The 16,679-nt window shown below is 38.6% G+C and overlaps 1 protein-coding gene across 1 annotated transcript in view; it reads left to right on the top strand.

Moving 5' to 3' along the window:
- The window catches only part of NF1 (neurofibromin 1), a 169,391-nt gene that overhangs the window by 134,069 nt on the left and 18,643 nt on the right, over nucleotides 1-16,679 (top strand). Inside the window, 16 exon segments of the mRNA XM_038375337.2 lie at nucleotides 94-308; nucleotides 536-597; nucleotides 3,018-3,050; nucleotides 3,052-3,130; nucleotides 4,009-4,110; nucleotides 5,810-5,950; nucleotides 6,563-6,689; nucleotides 7,171-7,302; nucleotides 7,888-8,023; nucleotides 8,858-9,015; nucleotides 12,085-12,164; nucleotides 12,166-12,208; nucleotides 12,924-13,051; nucleotides 13,960-14,060; nucleotides 15,320-15,462; nucleotides 16,298-16,344. Coding sequence (XP_038231265.1) covers nucleotides 94-308; nucleotides 536-597; nucleotides 3,018-3,050; nucleotides 3,052-3,130; nucleotides 4,009-4,110; nucleotides 5,810-5,950; nucleotides 6,563-6,689; nucleotides 7,171-7,302; nucleotides 7,888-8,023; nucleotides 8,858-9,015; nucleotides 12,085-12,164; nucleotides 12,166-12,208; nucleotides 12,924-13,051; nucleotides 13,960-14,060; nucleotides 15,320-15,462; nucleotides 16,298-16,344 — 1,727 coding nt within the window.

Below are 16,679 nucleotides of genomic sequence, written 5' to 3'. Positions count from 1 at the left end.
CTTAAAAATGGGCTCTTGGTCTTGAAGGTACTTTTTGAAATGTGGGATGGGATTCAATATATTAAATGTAACTTGTAAATTCTTAATTAACAGAGGAGACGAAGCAAGTTTTGAGACTCAGCTTGACAGAGTTCTCGCTGCCCAAGTTTTATTTGCTGTTTGGAATCAGTAAAGTGAAATCAGCAGCTGTCATAGCATTCCGATCCAGTTATCGGGATAGGTCATTCTCTCCTGGTTCCTACGAGAGGGAGACTTTTGCACTGACTTCCCTGGAAACAGTTACTGAAGCTCTGCTGGAGATCATGGAGGTACGATTTGTAAGACTATGAGAAACTAATAAAAGCAGTGAATTATAGCATAGTAGTATTGCATATACTACCCTGCAGGCAAGCAGCGTAAGAGGATGTCGGCTTCCTGACTTCACTTAGCACTAAGTGCTTAAATAAGGAATAGCTCACTAAGAATTAAAAGCAGATACGTATTTAAAATAGCTGCTTTTGCTTAAGGTTACATGTATTCAATATCTTTTTTTTAGGCTTGTATGAGAGATATTCCAACATGCAAGTGGCTGGACCAGTGGACAGACCTAGCACAAAAGTACGTTGTGATTCACAGAAACATAATCTATAATTACATGTGTAGTAAAAAGAAAAGGAGTACTTGTGGCACCTTAGAGACTAACAAATTTATTAGAGCATAAGCTTTCGTGAGCTACAGCTCACTTCATCGGATGCATTTGGTGGAAAAAACAGAGGAGAGATTTATATACACACACACAGAGAACATGAAACAATGGGTTTATCATACACACTGTAAGGAGAGTGATCACTTAAGATAAGCCATCACCAGCAGCAGGGGGGGAAAGGAGGAAAACCTTTCATGGTGACAAGCAAGGTAGGCTAATTCCAGCAGTTAACAAGAATATCAGAGGAACAGTGGGGGGTGGGGGTGGGTGGGAGGGAGAAATACCATGGGGAAATAGAAAAGGAGTACTTGTGGCACCTTAGAGACTAACAAATTTATTAGAGCATAAGCAGTGAGCTGTAGCTCACGAAAGCTTATGCTCTAATAAATTTGTTAGTCTCTAAGGTGCCACAAGTACTCCTTTTCTTTTTGCGAAAACAGACTAACACGGCTGCTACTCTGAAACATGGGGAAATAGTTTTACTTTGTGTAATGACTCATCCATTCCCAGTCTCTATTCAAGCCTAAGTTAATTGTATCCAGTTTGCAAATTAATTCCAATTCAGCAGTCTCTCGTTGGAGTCTGTTTTTGAAGCTTTTTTGTTGAAGGATAGCCACTCTTAGGTCTGCGATCGAGTGACCAGAGAGATTGAAGTGTTCTCCAACTGGTTTTTGAATGTTATAATTCTTGACGTCTGATTTGTGTCCATTCATTCTTTTACGTAGAGACTGTCCAGTTTGGCCAATGTACATGGCAGAGGGGCATTGCTGGCACATGATGGCATATATCACATTGGTAGATGCGCAGGTGAACGAGCCTCTGATAGTGTGGCTGATGTGATTAGGCCCTATGATGGTATCCCCTGAATAGATATGTGGACAGAGTTGGCAACGGGCTTTGTTACAAGGATAGGTTCCTGGGTTAGTGTGTGGTTGCTGGTGAGTATTTGCTTCAGATTGGGGGGCTGTCTGTAAGCAAGGACTGGTCTGTCTCCCAAGATCTGTGAGAGTGATGGCTCGTCCTTCAGGATAGGTTGTAGATCCTTGATGATGAATTGGAGAGGTTTTAGTTGGGGGCTGAAGGTGATGGCTAGTGGCGTTCTGTTTTCTTTGTTGGGCCTGTCCTGTAGTAGGTGACTTCTGGGTACTCTTCTGGCTCTGTCAATCTGTTTCTTCACTTCAGCAGGTGGGTACTGTAGTTGTAGGAATGCATGATAGAGATCTTGTAGGTGTTTGTCTCTGTCTGAGGGGTTGGAGCAAATGCAGTTATATCGTAGCGCTTGGCTGTAGACAATGGATCGAGTGGTATGATCTGGATGAAAGCTAGAGGCATGTAGGTAGGAATAGCGGTCACCAGTCCTTGCTTACAGACAGCCCCCCAATCTGAAGCAAATACTCACCAGCAACCACACACCACACAACAGAACCACTAACCCAGGAACCTATCCTTGCAACAAAGCCCGTTGCCAACTCTGTCCACATATCTATTCAGGGGATACCATCATAGGGCCTATTCACATCAGCCATACCATCAGAGGCTCGTTCACCTGCGCATCTACCAATATGATATATGCCATCATGTGCCAGCAATGCCCCTCTGCCATGTACATTGGCCAAACGGACAGTCTCTACGTAAAAAAAATGAATGGACACAAATCAGACGTCAAGAATTATAACATTCAAAACCAGTTGGAGAACACTTCAATCTCTCTGGTCACTCGATCGCAGACCTAAGAGTGGCTATCCTTCAACAAAAAAGCTTCAAAAACAGACTCCAACGAGAGACTGCTGAATTGGAATTAATTTGCAAACTGGATACAATTAACTTAGGCTTGAATAGAGACTGGGAATGGATGAGTCATTACACAAAGTAAAACTATTTCCCCATGGTATTTCTCCCTCCCACCCCACCCCCCACTTTTCCTCTGATATTCTTGTTAACTGCTGGAATTAGCCTACCTTGCTTGTCACCATGAAAGGTTTTCCTCCTTTCCCCCCCCTGCTGTTGGTGATGGCTTATCTTAAGTGATCATCTCCTTACAGTGTGCATGATAAACCCATTGTTTGTTGTTCTCTGTGTGTGTGATATAAATCTCTCCTCTGTTTTTTCCACCAAATGCATCCGATGAAGTGAGCTGTAGCTCACGAAAGCTTATGCTCTAATAAATTTGTTAGTCTCTAAGGTGCCACAAGTACTCCTTTTCTTTTTGCGAATACAGACTAACACGGCTGCTACTCTACATGTGTAGTAGATGTGCATCTCTTGATTTTTTTCACTACACAGGCTTTTGGAAACAAACTTGTTTAATACAACTCACTTCTATTTCTCACAGGTTTGCTTTTCAATATAATCCATCTCTGCAACCAAGCACTTGTCGTCTTTGGCTGTATCAGTAAACGAGTGTCACATGGGCAAATAAAACAAATAATCCGAATTCTTAGCAAGGTATATAGTTCTTTGTTTTTCTTGATGTAACTCATAGAATAGCTCCTTTAACAGCCAAATAATTTTGTCTCACAATTAAATTTTGGATTCAGCAGAATTTATTGACTGACATATTTTAGGTTGAATTCTTATGCAGAATAAGGAATTGCTGCATAAATGAAAATCCAGTTTTTGTAGCCAAACAGTTTCTGACCAGAATAAATGTGGTGGGTCTGAATATGATTCCTCCTTTAATAATTTTACCCATTATTGTTGCTGCTCAAACAAAAACATAGAATGGCTAGATAATTTATCTCGAGGACTGAATTTGGAGTACTGCATTGAGGTTGAATCTAAAAGCTCAGTACTTAGCTGCATCTGCATAACTGTGAGGGAAGTTATAAATTTAATAGCTGTGAAAAGCAAATAAAGTAACTTAAAGAGAATTTGAATAAAGTGCCTACCATTTATGCCAGTGAAATATTTTAAAACTATGCAGTTAGCTTAGTAATGGTGTCCATGCTACCAAACAAGATCATAAAGCTGTGTTTAATTGTGGGTGACCAGTGTACCAAAAAGATTAATTGCCCTTGAGCATTTTACTATTCTACTCAAGTTGCATAGACATAAAATTTAGGTGAACAGTATCTGAAATATCAGGACTACTCAATCCCTCCAATATAGTAGCTCCGCTGATCCTTAAAATAACAGTACAGCACCCTAACTTTTTTATATGCACCATGAAACATTTTCTAGGTTTGTCATCCTCACTGACAATACTTCAGAATCCTTTTAAAATGAAACTAAATCAAAAATGCTGTTAATTATTGCTTAGAACTTTGGTCTGCAGACCCTGTTTTTTAATAAAAATTAAATCTTTTTTCCATTTTTCCAAAAAGGGACTTGAGAGCTGTTTAAAAGGTCCTGATAATTACAACAGCCAAGTTCTTATAGAAGCCACAGTTATCGCACTAACCAAGCTGCAGCCACTTCTTAATAAGGTAAATAACACTGATAAAACTATGAATCTGTTCTGTAAATGAAAACTATAAACATGTTTAACCTCAAAAATATTAATACAAATTATGAACTTCATCTCTGGCAATATTCCTGTTCCTTTACTCTAAAAGTAATTCCTGCTCAAAGGGAAATCAAAAATGTCACTGCTTCGTATTTGAGACCCTCTCTGCAAAAACTTTGGAAAAGCTGAGCTTGCATGGGATTGTGTGGTGAAGCAGAATTATGGTCAAAAAGAACACAAGCCACAGCAAGGTTTGAAAGAGGTTATTTCATGATCTGCTTTCCTGACCTCTTCAGCTTTTTTGGTACTCCAATCTGTGTCTACTGGCACAGGTCTTCAGGATCATGGTTTGTCATAAAAGCTAGTCTCATTTGACTTGAAATGTTCCAGTCATCAAGTTCATGACTTTGTCAACCCAGCAGTTTGCGTACAATTATGAATCTCTGTAAAATTTCCTTGCAGAGTTGTATTGCACACGCTGTCAAAGGGACACAGTACATTTGAAAATGGGGTGAAGCTCTTGAATCTGGGCATTACTGGAAGAGGGTGGCTAGCTCTGTAAAGTCTGTACTGCTTGCAACTGATCTTGTAAATATGTTCTAAAGATAAATTAACTTCCAGAAATTTTCTTGATATATGCATTTGAAAGGCATGTTAATGTAATGTTCATCTTCCATACACATCAAAGAATTTAAGCAAACATTAATGATCTGTCTGAAGGATCTTCTGGTGATTTTACCATTTGATATTTCATCCTTATCTTGATAACTTTATTTTGTATTAGCAGCGTTGTCTGTTGAGCCAACTGGATGGCATTATATAGAGTTTAGAACTGACAATGAGTTGTAGGAATTAGTTGCGCCTTAGTACATTATTTTCAGGTTCAGTTTTATGTTATGTCGTGAACTTACACTTTAGTACAGAAGTGTAATTTGAGTATTTATTGTAAAGACAATGAAGGCCACGTAGCCTTTGGAAGTTCTGCTTCATTTCACTTTAAGTCTAATAGTTTGACTGTACCTCAGTAAAATATAAAGCTAGTAACTTTGGACCCTGATCCTGAAAGTCTGTTTTGTGTATATCTCTGGTAATGTCATGCGCAGAGGGTCAGAATTGAATCCCCAATATGTCTGTCATCTATAAGGAAGACATAATCTCAATAAAAACCGCTGATTTGGAAGTCCCGGATTAGTTGAATGCTCACATGCTCAGCATGCCAATCTGATTGGGCATGTAATGGCCAGACTAGTTTGACCACAGTATTATGATCACATCTTTTGGAATCTAGACTTGGTATTGAATGCAAACATCAGTTCCCAGATTGGTGGAATGCTGGTGCAATACTGATTTTGAAATGTGTGTGATTTGAAAGAATGGAATGAATGGAGAGGCAGCAATCACAAAGAGTGATCCTTGTGACTGGTTCTTCTGTGGTACTTAGACATCCACTTCGAAGAATACAACAACTTGAGGAATATAGATGGTGTTCACATGGACTGTCAGTTTTGTCTTTAATGTGTTTGAGGAGAGAACCCCAAATGCGGATAACAGACCACCACCAATCAAGGATAGCTTAAGAATGCATGACATAAACAAGATTACCAGGATACTTTTTGTCCTGTTTTATTCATTTCCAGAAACTGTTTTGAAATTAAAATCACTGCAATCTTTTCCCCTAGGACTCTCCTATGCACAAGGCCCTCTTTTGGGTGGCAATGGCAGTGCTGCAACTAGATGAAGTTAACCTTTATTCAGCAGGTACAGCACTACTTGAACAAAATCTACATACCTTAGATAGTCTTCGGGTATTCAATGACAAGGTAAGTGATCCACCCACTAATAAACTGTGTAAGCAACCCCTAATGTACTGAGCATTCTTACCTTTGAAAGCAAACAAATCTGTGTATATGCTTCCTTGTTGAACAAAATAGTTGAGTGAAGAGAACTGGTGTACTGTAGTCTGACGTGCAAGGAAATCAGTATTCCAACATTTAGGGGTCCTCATGTAAACCTGCCTAGAAAAACTCTCTTATTGTTGTTGATGCCTGTTGAACCTGAAATTCCACTGCTAGGTAAAAGGATACTGAATTAAGCTGAATACATTTGGGCTCTTCTCCCACTTTTCCTTAAATGTTTAACCTAATCTTTGACATGCAGAGAGAGCACAATCACAGCAAATTCATTCTTCCACTTCCAGAAAGACAAAGGGAAAAAAGTCCAAATTTAACCTGTAATATAGCTTGGAATCTACCCAGACTGACACAGAGCACAGACATGTCACTTAAGGATTTTATTTACACTTAAGGATCTTATTTACATATTTTATTGCAAGTTTCCAACTTATTTTGACTTCTGTAATTTTTTACCAAAACATTAGTGGTATGAATAATAAACATGAATAATCTGCAGCAGACACTGTTTTTCCTTAACAGAGCCCAGAAGAAGTATTTATGGAAATCAGGAGACCTTTGGAATGGCACTGCAAACAGATGGATCATTTTGTTGGACTCAACTTTAACTCTAACTTTAATTTTGCACTAATAGGACATCTTCTAAAAGGTAGGAATAGAAAATTTGTTGTGCTTGCTTTTCATGTCATATTCTAAGTTTTAGTTTAGAAGCATAAGCAAACTCATTCACTTAAATGGAATCAAGAGTTCACGTTGTGCGGTGTGAACTGTCTCTGGAGGTGTGGCTTTATTTCTGTTTATCCTTTATGGTACTTTCTGTAAAAGTGCTTTCTCTTTATCAGTTAGGCTTGACTTCACTTCAGGCTTACTGCATATTATAGGTGATGATAATGGGACAATTTAAATATGTAGAATATCTGCCTAGACACTTGCAGTGTTCTGGTCTTTGGGAAAGGGCAGAAAAATAATAGTTTTAGTGTGTGTCATCATTCACTAATTTTGTGCTTTCTTACTCTGTATATATGAAGAGTTCTGAGAAACATATCAGAAAATATTGGTAAAAGCGTTAATAAATATGCATTAAAAACTAAATGTTCAATCCTTGATTTCTTCATAACCTTGTTTCCTAGGATATAGGCATCCCTCTCCTACCATCGTAGCAAGGACAGTAAGGATTTTACACACGCTACTAGCTCTGGTTAACAAACATAGGAATTGTGACAAGTTTGAGGTGAATACCCAGAGCGTGGCTTATCTGGCAGGTAAAAAAAGAACTCCTAACCTTCTGCCTAATCAAAAGGAACAGGGTGTGGCCATTCTTGACCTTAGGTAGATAAAATATTAAAAAGCTATTTAAAGAAAACTTTGTCAGAGAACAACGGGGCTGTTCAGAAAATCAGTCTGAAAGGTTAAATCAGTGAAGGAAATGCTAACAAAAGTTGGTAAACTCAGCATGTGGGGTACCTAGTAAGGTATCTGTTTCAAAATTCTCACGGGGTTGGAGAGAGTTTCTAAAATGTAAATATTAAATGCATATGTTAAAAAATAAGCAATCAAGAGTTCCGGCAGCCTAGCAAGAGTGAACAGTGTGGAGGGAAAATATTTAAATAAAATTTTAGTTGTAAACTTATAGAGACTGTTATGAAAAATAATTCAACTACTTCAAAATTATTTCAAAAACCTTCCTTGTCCTTTAATTGACTTTAAGCATTTTAGTGAGAAATAATTGCAGCTTCCAAAGGATTTGTGTATGTGCTAAGAAAAAAATTAAAATCCATGGAGTACTGCATAGACTTCGGAAAATGTTGCTCTCTTTGAAAACTTGTTCACTTTCTTTGGATTTTTAGCTTTGCTGACCGTGTCTGAGGAAGTTCGAAGTCGCTGCAGCCTAAAACATAGGAAGTCTCTCTTGCTGACAGAGGTTTCAATGGAAAATGTTCCTATGGATACATATCCTATACATCACAGTGACACCAGCTGTAGGTCAGTGTGTCTCTCATTTTATTTAAACTACAGCAGTTGTGTGAACCTCAGCAACTATTTTGGGAAGAAAGCTGTACCTTTTGCAGGTTATTTAAAGGTAACATGTAATGTGTTTAAAAACTAGAACCAGCATTAAGAAGGGCTGCTTAAAGATCAACTGTGCATTAAGGGTTCAAGGCTTATGCACTACTTAAGCACTATATGCTTAAGTGAGACATAAGTGGTGTCTTGGGCTTATACTAGCCTCTCTACATAGGGCTGAAGTTTACCCTAAATCTTGTTTCAACAATTTTAAAAACATAATCATATTTATTTTCTCCTTTAGCAGCGCCATAAAATAGCTACCTAGTGATCCCCTACTTCCTCCTTTAGCTGAGATTCCAGCACGCAGTAGCTGGTAACATCAATATTGCTTATGGGGAGTGAAATCATAGCATAGGAGGTCTGCATGTAAGTGGAAGAGCAAGCCTGGTTTTATGAAATCCTGAGTATTTTTCTAGAATTTAGCTTTTTTATAAAAACAAGATCTAAAAACCTTATAGATCAGCTGATTATTAAATAGGGCCTTCCCCTTTCCTTATAAGTTGGCTTCCTTACATTGGGTAATTTTCTTATTTGTTTTTACCATTTCAGTAATATAATCACACAGGGGTCTGCATTTCACTGATAATTTTACAGAAATTTGCAACCGAAGTGGTTACTACATAAACAATTCCCGCTGACAGCTTTAACTATTACTATTACAAAGGGGAAAGTTCAAATAGTTACTGGAGGATTATAACCAAATATGTGCAACTTCTCGTTTTTAAAAATTAAATTCCTCCACACTTTCAGGACACTAAAGGAAAACCAACCGTGGTCCTCTCCAAAGGGGTCAGACAGACATCTTGCTGCCAGTTACCCCACAGTGGGACAAATTAGCCCACGAACACGAAAATCCATGAGCTTGGATATGGGACAGCCTTCACAAGCCAACACTAAAAAGCTACTAGGTAAGTAAAACACTATGTTTACTAGTTTGTTACATCAGTCTTTAAAAAGCTAAAGCAGAGAAAATGTTTTGGGTTGAATATAACGTATTTATTTTGACATTGTTAAAATGTGCCAATCCTTTCTTCTTGTGATGTATATAACACCTACAAAATACAAATTGGACCAACCTCCACAATTAAAGTCCCTCCAAACTAAGACTCTGGCCCCTTCCCTGCTTCCACCCACCCAATAGGAAGTCTTTAAAAAAAAAATAAAATAAAAATAAAAAAGCTTTGCAGTGAAACATAAAGGTCATCAAATTCAAGCAATGCAGGGCCAAAAAGAAAGCATTTCCAGAGTTAAGAATCACTTGCTGCCTCCAGCCCTCTCCATTAAAACTTAGAGGCTACTAACTTCACCACTTCTCCTGATCTCAGTGTCTCAGTGACCACCAGAAATGAGGCAGTCCCAAAACATTAAGAGCTTTTGGTAGTTGTTGCTTATTTTTTTATTGAAGTACTGAAATATATATTACAAATTTCATTGCCTTTGAAAACAAATGAAAGAAAAAGCAGTTTTCAATCTTGCTGATTTTGTCCATGTCCTCTTCACATTTCAGAAGGAATACTTACTAGTATTTGCTTGGGAAAAGGCAGATCTTCAGGACATAATTAAAATGTGTAAGAATTACCCTCCTAGTGAGAGAAGATGAAAAATTTTGGTTCGTTGCCAGCTGCATGTTACACTTACAGCTCCTTAACTTATTAGGTTTATGGGTGGAAAAGTCTTAACTGCACAGGAACAAACAAGAATGATAAAAGTTTCCCGGCATATTGCATCTTGCGTTACATGACTTGTATCTGCCTCTCCTTGCTTTGCAGCAAAATTTGCCTCTTAATTTCCTTGGAGGGTGAAACTGGGGTATCTGAGCAGGGCTTGTTTGGTGGTAATTGTGCCAGAACAACAGTCTTGAAGATTGAGGAATTTGTTCTACATAGCCATGGAACAACTACAACACATGCAATGGTTGCATAAGCTTCCTACGTTGCCTTGCCCCACAATGCTTCAGCCCTGCCCTAGGGGCTCTCAGCCCCAAGGAGAGAGAGGATAGTTCAGTGACCAGGGCAACTAAATCTTTGGTATCCCCTTTGAACCTTCTGATAAGGGCTCCAGTTAGTAGCAGTGGTTAAGCAGTTGGTAGTGTGAGCACAGCACCAGTGGAAACTTAAATAAGTTTAAATGAGACCGCAAGATTCATTTAATATAAAGGCCAACAAGCAATCAGATAGTAACAACTTTCAATTACTGCCAATGTTGGATTTGAATTGGCAATCTACAAGTCTATAGCCTATTACCTCTCACCTGAGCAGTTCTTTAAGCCATCTTACCCTTCCTGTATTCTGAGATTGTGCAGGGCTGCTGCCAGTCCCTTTTCCAGCAACCTGCGTGACATTGAAGACCCTGCAGCAGCCCAGTCTCCGTGGGGCCCCCAGAGCTGCCCAGCCGCCACTTGTGGCCGGGATCCCCCCTGCAGTGGCTTAGCTGCCACGAGCAGCCAGGGCCTTCCCGCAGCTCCTAACCACTGGCAGCAGCAGAGGGATCCCAGAGTTCTTAGCGGCCACAGGTGTGGGGGCCCCCCGCATCTCCCCAGCCACTGCTGGCAGGGGCCCCCCCTGCAGCTACTCAGTTGCTACGAGCAGCTGCACCCCACCCCACACACAACCCAGCTCCCAGCCACCGGTGGCAGCAGCAGAGACACCCCAAAGTTGCTCAGTGGCTGGGGACAGGGCCCCCCTTTCCCCCTGCAGCTCCCCAGACTCCACCATTGTCAGGGCCCTCCCCACATCTCCCCGCCCTAGGCAATGGGATCCCTGCAGCTCCCAGCTGGTTGCTGGAGGAATGAGTGAGGGAGGGCCAGGGTGCTGGACCCTCCTTCCCCATTTTGTCATGGATATTTTTAGTAAAAGTCAGGGACAGGTCACAGCTTCCAAGATTTTTTTGTTTAGTGCCCATAATGAGTCCATGATTTTTACTAAAAATATCCATGACAAAATTGCAACCTTAATGATCATATCGGAGTATTGGAGACTACCTGCTGTGGTCCAGGCTTCCTGCCTTGGCCAACTAGACAACTGCAGTGAGCTGCTTGCTTCTGTTTCCTTCTCAAGAGTAGATCAAGGACTTGGAATAACTATACTGACCATGAGTACTTGTGGCACCTTAGAGACTAACAAATTTATTTGAGCATAAGCTTTCGTGAGCTACAGCTCACTTCGAAGTGAGCTGTAGCTCACGAAAGCTTAAGCTCAAATAAATGTGTTAGTCTCTAAGGTGCCACAAGTACTCCTTTTCTTTTTGGGAATACAGACTAACACGGCTGCTGCTCTGAAACCTGTCATTATACTGACCATGTCACTTAGGATTATATTGCTTTTTCGAGCTTTGTGGGGGTCCGCACAATAGCCACCCACACCTTGTTTATCTCAAACCCGGTGCTGTTCAACCTCTCACCTTTCATAAGCACTAAAATATACACGCTAAGTGAGAAGGAGTTGTGACCCTGTTAGTGACTCACTTTCCAGTAATAAGGCATTAGAATATTTACTAAATGGGAGACACTGTAGTATGCTGACCATTTCCCTGTAGTTTCCCACTGTAGTAGATTTTGGGAAAGAAGCAGCACACACGTGGCACCTGAGCCTTAAATAATATTTTTTAAAATTGGCTGCTAAACTGATGTATGTTGTGTTAGCCAAGTGTTTTAAAAGATGTGACAGTAATATCCCAGGTACTTGTGTGACCATACCTAGAGCTACCGTATCCACAAGTGAAGATTGTTCTAGAACACCAGCAGGAAAAAGACCTACAGAGGTCCTGCTCTTGTAGGGATATGCTTTGCTGTTCCATACAAAAGATAGCAGTGTCACAGAGGATGGTGAGACCACCTCTCCCAGTGTTCTTGTCCATATGCCCTCGGTAGTGTAGTACCTTCACAGCAAAAAAACATTCAGTACCTTACTATTCAGATACACAGAATATCCACTGTGGTTTACTGATTTAATTTCTTGATTTTTTTTTTTCTTTTTTAGGTACAAGGAAAAGTTTTGACCACTTAATATCAGACACAAAGGCTCCTAAAAGGCAGGAAATCGAATCTGGGATTACCACACCCCCCCAAAATGAGGAGAGTAGCTGAAAATGACTATGACATGGGTGAGAAGAAAGACTAATGCTTTTAGACTATTCCTAGTATTAAATGCAGTGCATGCACATGAAAAGAATTATTACTAAATTCAGTGTTCATTTGTTTAGGGTACAAGTAGGCAATAAATATGCATTTGTCTTAACAAAACAAGCCACCTAGTAAGTCTCCAACATTTTGTAACACTAGCAATTGAATCTCAAATCACTACAGTTGAACAAAGTTAATATGGAGACCTACAGTAAAAGACAGCCAAAAAAAAAAACATTGCATTGCAGAATGAAATCAGATAAACCAGATTATGCCCTTTATATGTTTATGAGCACTGAATGCAGGGTTTTTAAAAAGGAACCAGTGGCCTTATGTATAGAGGACTGGGCTGGCACTCAGGACTCCTGAGTTCTGTTCCTGGCTCTGCCACTTGTCTGTTGGGTGACCTTGAGCAAGTCACTTCACCTCCCTGTCCCTCAGTTTTCCCCTTCTGTGAAATGGGATATTGTTTATCTACTGATGAAAAGTATTACACATGAGCTTGGTATTATTATTATTATTATTATTATTATTATTACAATAAATATGCTTTTTCATAACATACAAGTCATTGGATAGTGGATAACACAAAGCTGTTTCATGGGAATTGTAGGTGGCTGAATTTGATGGAATGGTATATAATTCTTTGTTTTTTAATTATTATGCTGTGGCTGAGTAAATTTTTTTTTCTGGCAGAAACCCAGAGAATATCACCCCAACAACACCCACACCTTCGGAAAGTTTCTGTGTCTGAGTCTAATGTCCTCCTGGATGAAGAGGTCCTTACTGATCCAAAAATTCAAGCCCTGCTGCTTACTGTCCTTGTAAGCACACTTTCCCCATATTATGCCATATTTTTTAATGCACTATATCTTTAAAACCAGCATGTATGTTTCAGTGCAATGCTAATAGGGCTTGATTGATCAGGGTCTGTCCTTGATGTGTAAAAGGCATTCTATTTTGCCCACTAACGTCTAGGATGTCCAAGAGAATTCCTTTTTAAATGCATATTTAATATCCATAAATGGGCAAATATTTAATGTTCACATTTATGCACCTTTTTGCAGAGTACATCAAATTACCATCTCACTTTTTCACGGGTGATGAGAATCACAAAACAAATGATGCTACAATGTGTACGTTACTTTTTTTTAAAAAAAAAAAGAAAATCTTAAACTGCTGGAACTAGATTACTTTGAGTTTTAAACTTATCTGAGCCCGGTGGTAGAGGGTTGAAGTATAAATTACTTGTTCTCCCAGCCTGCTCCAGTGCAGTTCCCATCACTGCCATCTTCTGAAAAGACATTCAAGAATGTTTAATCTGAATTTCTTTGTTCTTTCTGAAACTCTTTTGAAGTTTGAATACGTTTCTAAACTTTCATTTTTTGAAACCCAGTGGGGCAATCTTTGTTGAAAACATTTCTCACCAAAAGAGGGAAATCTATTGACCAACATTTTTGCCAATATTTTAAATTTTGACCAACTCCGTTCATTGTCAGTTCCTGTGTACACATGAAATACTTGAAATAAAAACTGTGTCCTTAAAAAGTCCCTTAATGTGATTATCTATCTTGCTAGTGCTCTGTTTTGGGCAATCAGGTGCTGTTTGTGATGAACTAGTGTTATGCCTCAATGTTTGAGATCCTTGTTTAAAAAAAAAAAAAAAAAGAAGCACAAATATTCACCTCCCAAATCAGAGAGATACTGATTTTTGTCCTTTGCATTATGCCAGGCAACATTAGTAAAGTACACTACAGATGAGTTTGACCAACGAATTCTTTATGAATATTTAGCAGAAGCCAGCGTTGTCTTCCCAAAGGTCTTTCCTGTTGTGTAAGTAATTAAAACTCAGTTTATATAATAATTTTTTGTATTAAGCTTGCTGCTTTACACTTGCATAAAATGACCTTGGGAACCGGATGGCAGGGGGTTACAAGACTTTTTTTGCCACTAGGTTGCTAGTTCAAATTTAACTTAGACTTGCAAGGACTGAAGGCTTTTACCATTGGAGGCTATCTAGTGGCCTATGTGAAATGCGTTTTGGTGGTAGTGGTATCCTCAATACAGAAACCACGCCCACAATTGGTGCTAATAAGTACCCTATTGACCGTTACCACAGAGGCACCAAAGGCCATGAAGACTGAATTATGCTCTGCCATAATCCTTCCAAGTCAGAGTTTGGGTGCTTTGGCCTGGCTCTGGAGAGTCTTGCACTGCTGTTACCCATGCTGTGCTGCTTCCAAACTTAACACCAAAACCTTCCAATGCTCATTGCAGCCATTGGTTCAGCAGTTCAGTCATGGTTTATCAATGTTTGACACTACAAAAAAGAGTTGAAATAAAAACTTATGGTTTATTTACATTGCATTAGTGTGGTGTTGCAAAACAAGGGGATACATGTTACCTTTTAGATTTTTTTTTTCCTCCAGCAAATAAACAGGTTGTTTTGTTTTTGTTTTTTACTGGTGTCCAAGTGACCTGTCAAAACAAGTTATGTAAAGTGCAGCCCAAGCATACTCCTTCAATATGATTCCGCATGCAACTTGTTTGCTTAGTTTATCACTGTATTATTGTCTATGTGCAATCAATACAGTTTAGGAAAGTCCAGCTATTGTAGTGTAACTTTTCAGTTGTGCATGTTCTAGAAAGAATATCACATCCTCCTGTTACAAAATGGTCAGATTCAAAGGAATTTCACATGTCACTGAAATCAAACTGGCAGTAATTGGCATCCTTTATGACAGTATCGGGAGTAATACCGAGGATTGAGTAAATCCAGAGATTCATTTTACCAGTTAATTATTTTCTTGTAAATTCCAATATTTGATTGTGCATGTTTGAGTATTTTGTTAATTGCTAATTAAAGAAAAGGGTTGATGCGTTACATTTTCTGTGTCTGGGGTTTTCAAAAGCACTGAGGTGACTTAAGGGCACATGTCCCATTGAAAGGGAATAGGGCGTGTGCTCCTAAATCACTTGGACACTTCTGAAAATCCCATCCCAATAGTTTTGTTTGATAAATGAACCTGCAGTTCATATCTAACTTTAAGTAACTATATGAGCAAAAAGACACTTACTTTTGTATTGTTTAGGCACAATTTATTGGATTCCAAGATCAATACCCTTTTGTCACTGTGCCAAGACCCAAATTTGTTGAATCCAATTCATGGGATTGTTCAGAGTGTTGTCTACCATGAAGAATCTCCACCCCAGTACCAAACTTCTTACCTACAAAGTAAATATCTTTCTGCTTTTTTTTAAACTGCTCTGCTGTAAAATAAATAAATAAAAATGTTTCCATCAAGATTACTGCTGCCCAGAATTTGTTGTGTGGGTTTTTTCTTAATTACACAAATCTTAATGTAAGAGTATTCATTTGTAATAAATTACCTGTTTTAATGTTAATGTAAAATTCCTTGCTGTGACTGCATGTTGCCAGCTACGTAAGAAGACAGTAAGTGAAATAGGCTAGAAATTAAACTCAATAATCTGTTTCCACTGACAACAGCATGTGAAGTACAAAATGAGAATACTGGTCAAAAGTTGCAAATAATAAATTAGATTTGTAAAATTCTCTTAGATTTAACAATCAGTTGTCCAGCTGGTAAATAAATTGCACAAGGTAAAATTTTAAAAGCACCTAAAACCTGTTTTCAAAGTGACTGAAAGTCCATGCGATTTAGGCTCCTAAGTCATTTTTGAAAATGTGACTTGGGGCTCCTAAGTCATTTGCCCTTTTGGAAATTTTACCCATACTTAAATGCTTAACCTGACAGCATCCCTTTTCAATTTTGGGCTTTTGAATTCATTTAAAATGCTTGATATATATTATATATAAAAAACAAAACTCAGTAATTGTACTTTTTACATGTTGAACACAATTCAGTCTATTTTTAGGCATCAAAAATTTCACCATTTGTCACTGTGAGTTCCTTACATAACATTTTTTCAATATGTAAGCAAATCCAAGTGATGCATCTTGTATACCTTCTAATTAGTTTGGTTTCCTATCAAAATTGAATGAGAAAATTGTTTGTTATAGGGTGGTAATATTCAATTTTTTGTTATAGGTTTTGGATTTAATGGATTGTGGAGGTTTGCTGGGCCATTCTCTAAGGTAAGAATAGTATGAAAAATGTAAGTTCTTCAGAATCTTGTCTTTATTGTATGTGGAGCACCAGGATGCCCTTATGGTGTTCTCTCTCTCTCTCTCTCTCTCTCTGTATATAAAAACAACATTGATAAAACAGGCAAACTTTTATGTGTAAGGCAGTAACTAGCCCTCACAAATCTTGATAGATTTGATAAGCAGGTATAAAACAGATAATGGTACCTACTGTTAAACTATCAGGTAAGAGCAATCAAGTTGGTAAATAACCCTTTGCAATGCTCCCATTGTCATTGTTAAGAGGCACTTGACATACACATCTTTAGATCTTTATTAAATGTATT

This window comes from Dermochelys coriacea, chromosome 17 (genome assembly GCF_009764565.3).
Source record: "Dermochelys coriacea isolate rDerCor1 chromosome 17, rDerCor1.pri.v4, whole genome shotgun sequence".
In the NCBI taxonomy this organism is placed as follows: domain Eukaryota; kingdom Metazoa; phylum Chordata; order Testudines; family Dermochelyidae; genus Dermochelys; species Dermochelys coriacea.
Note: the sequence above shows the minus strand (reverse complement) of the source record. Positions and strands in the feature narration are given on the sequence as shown.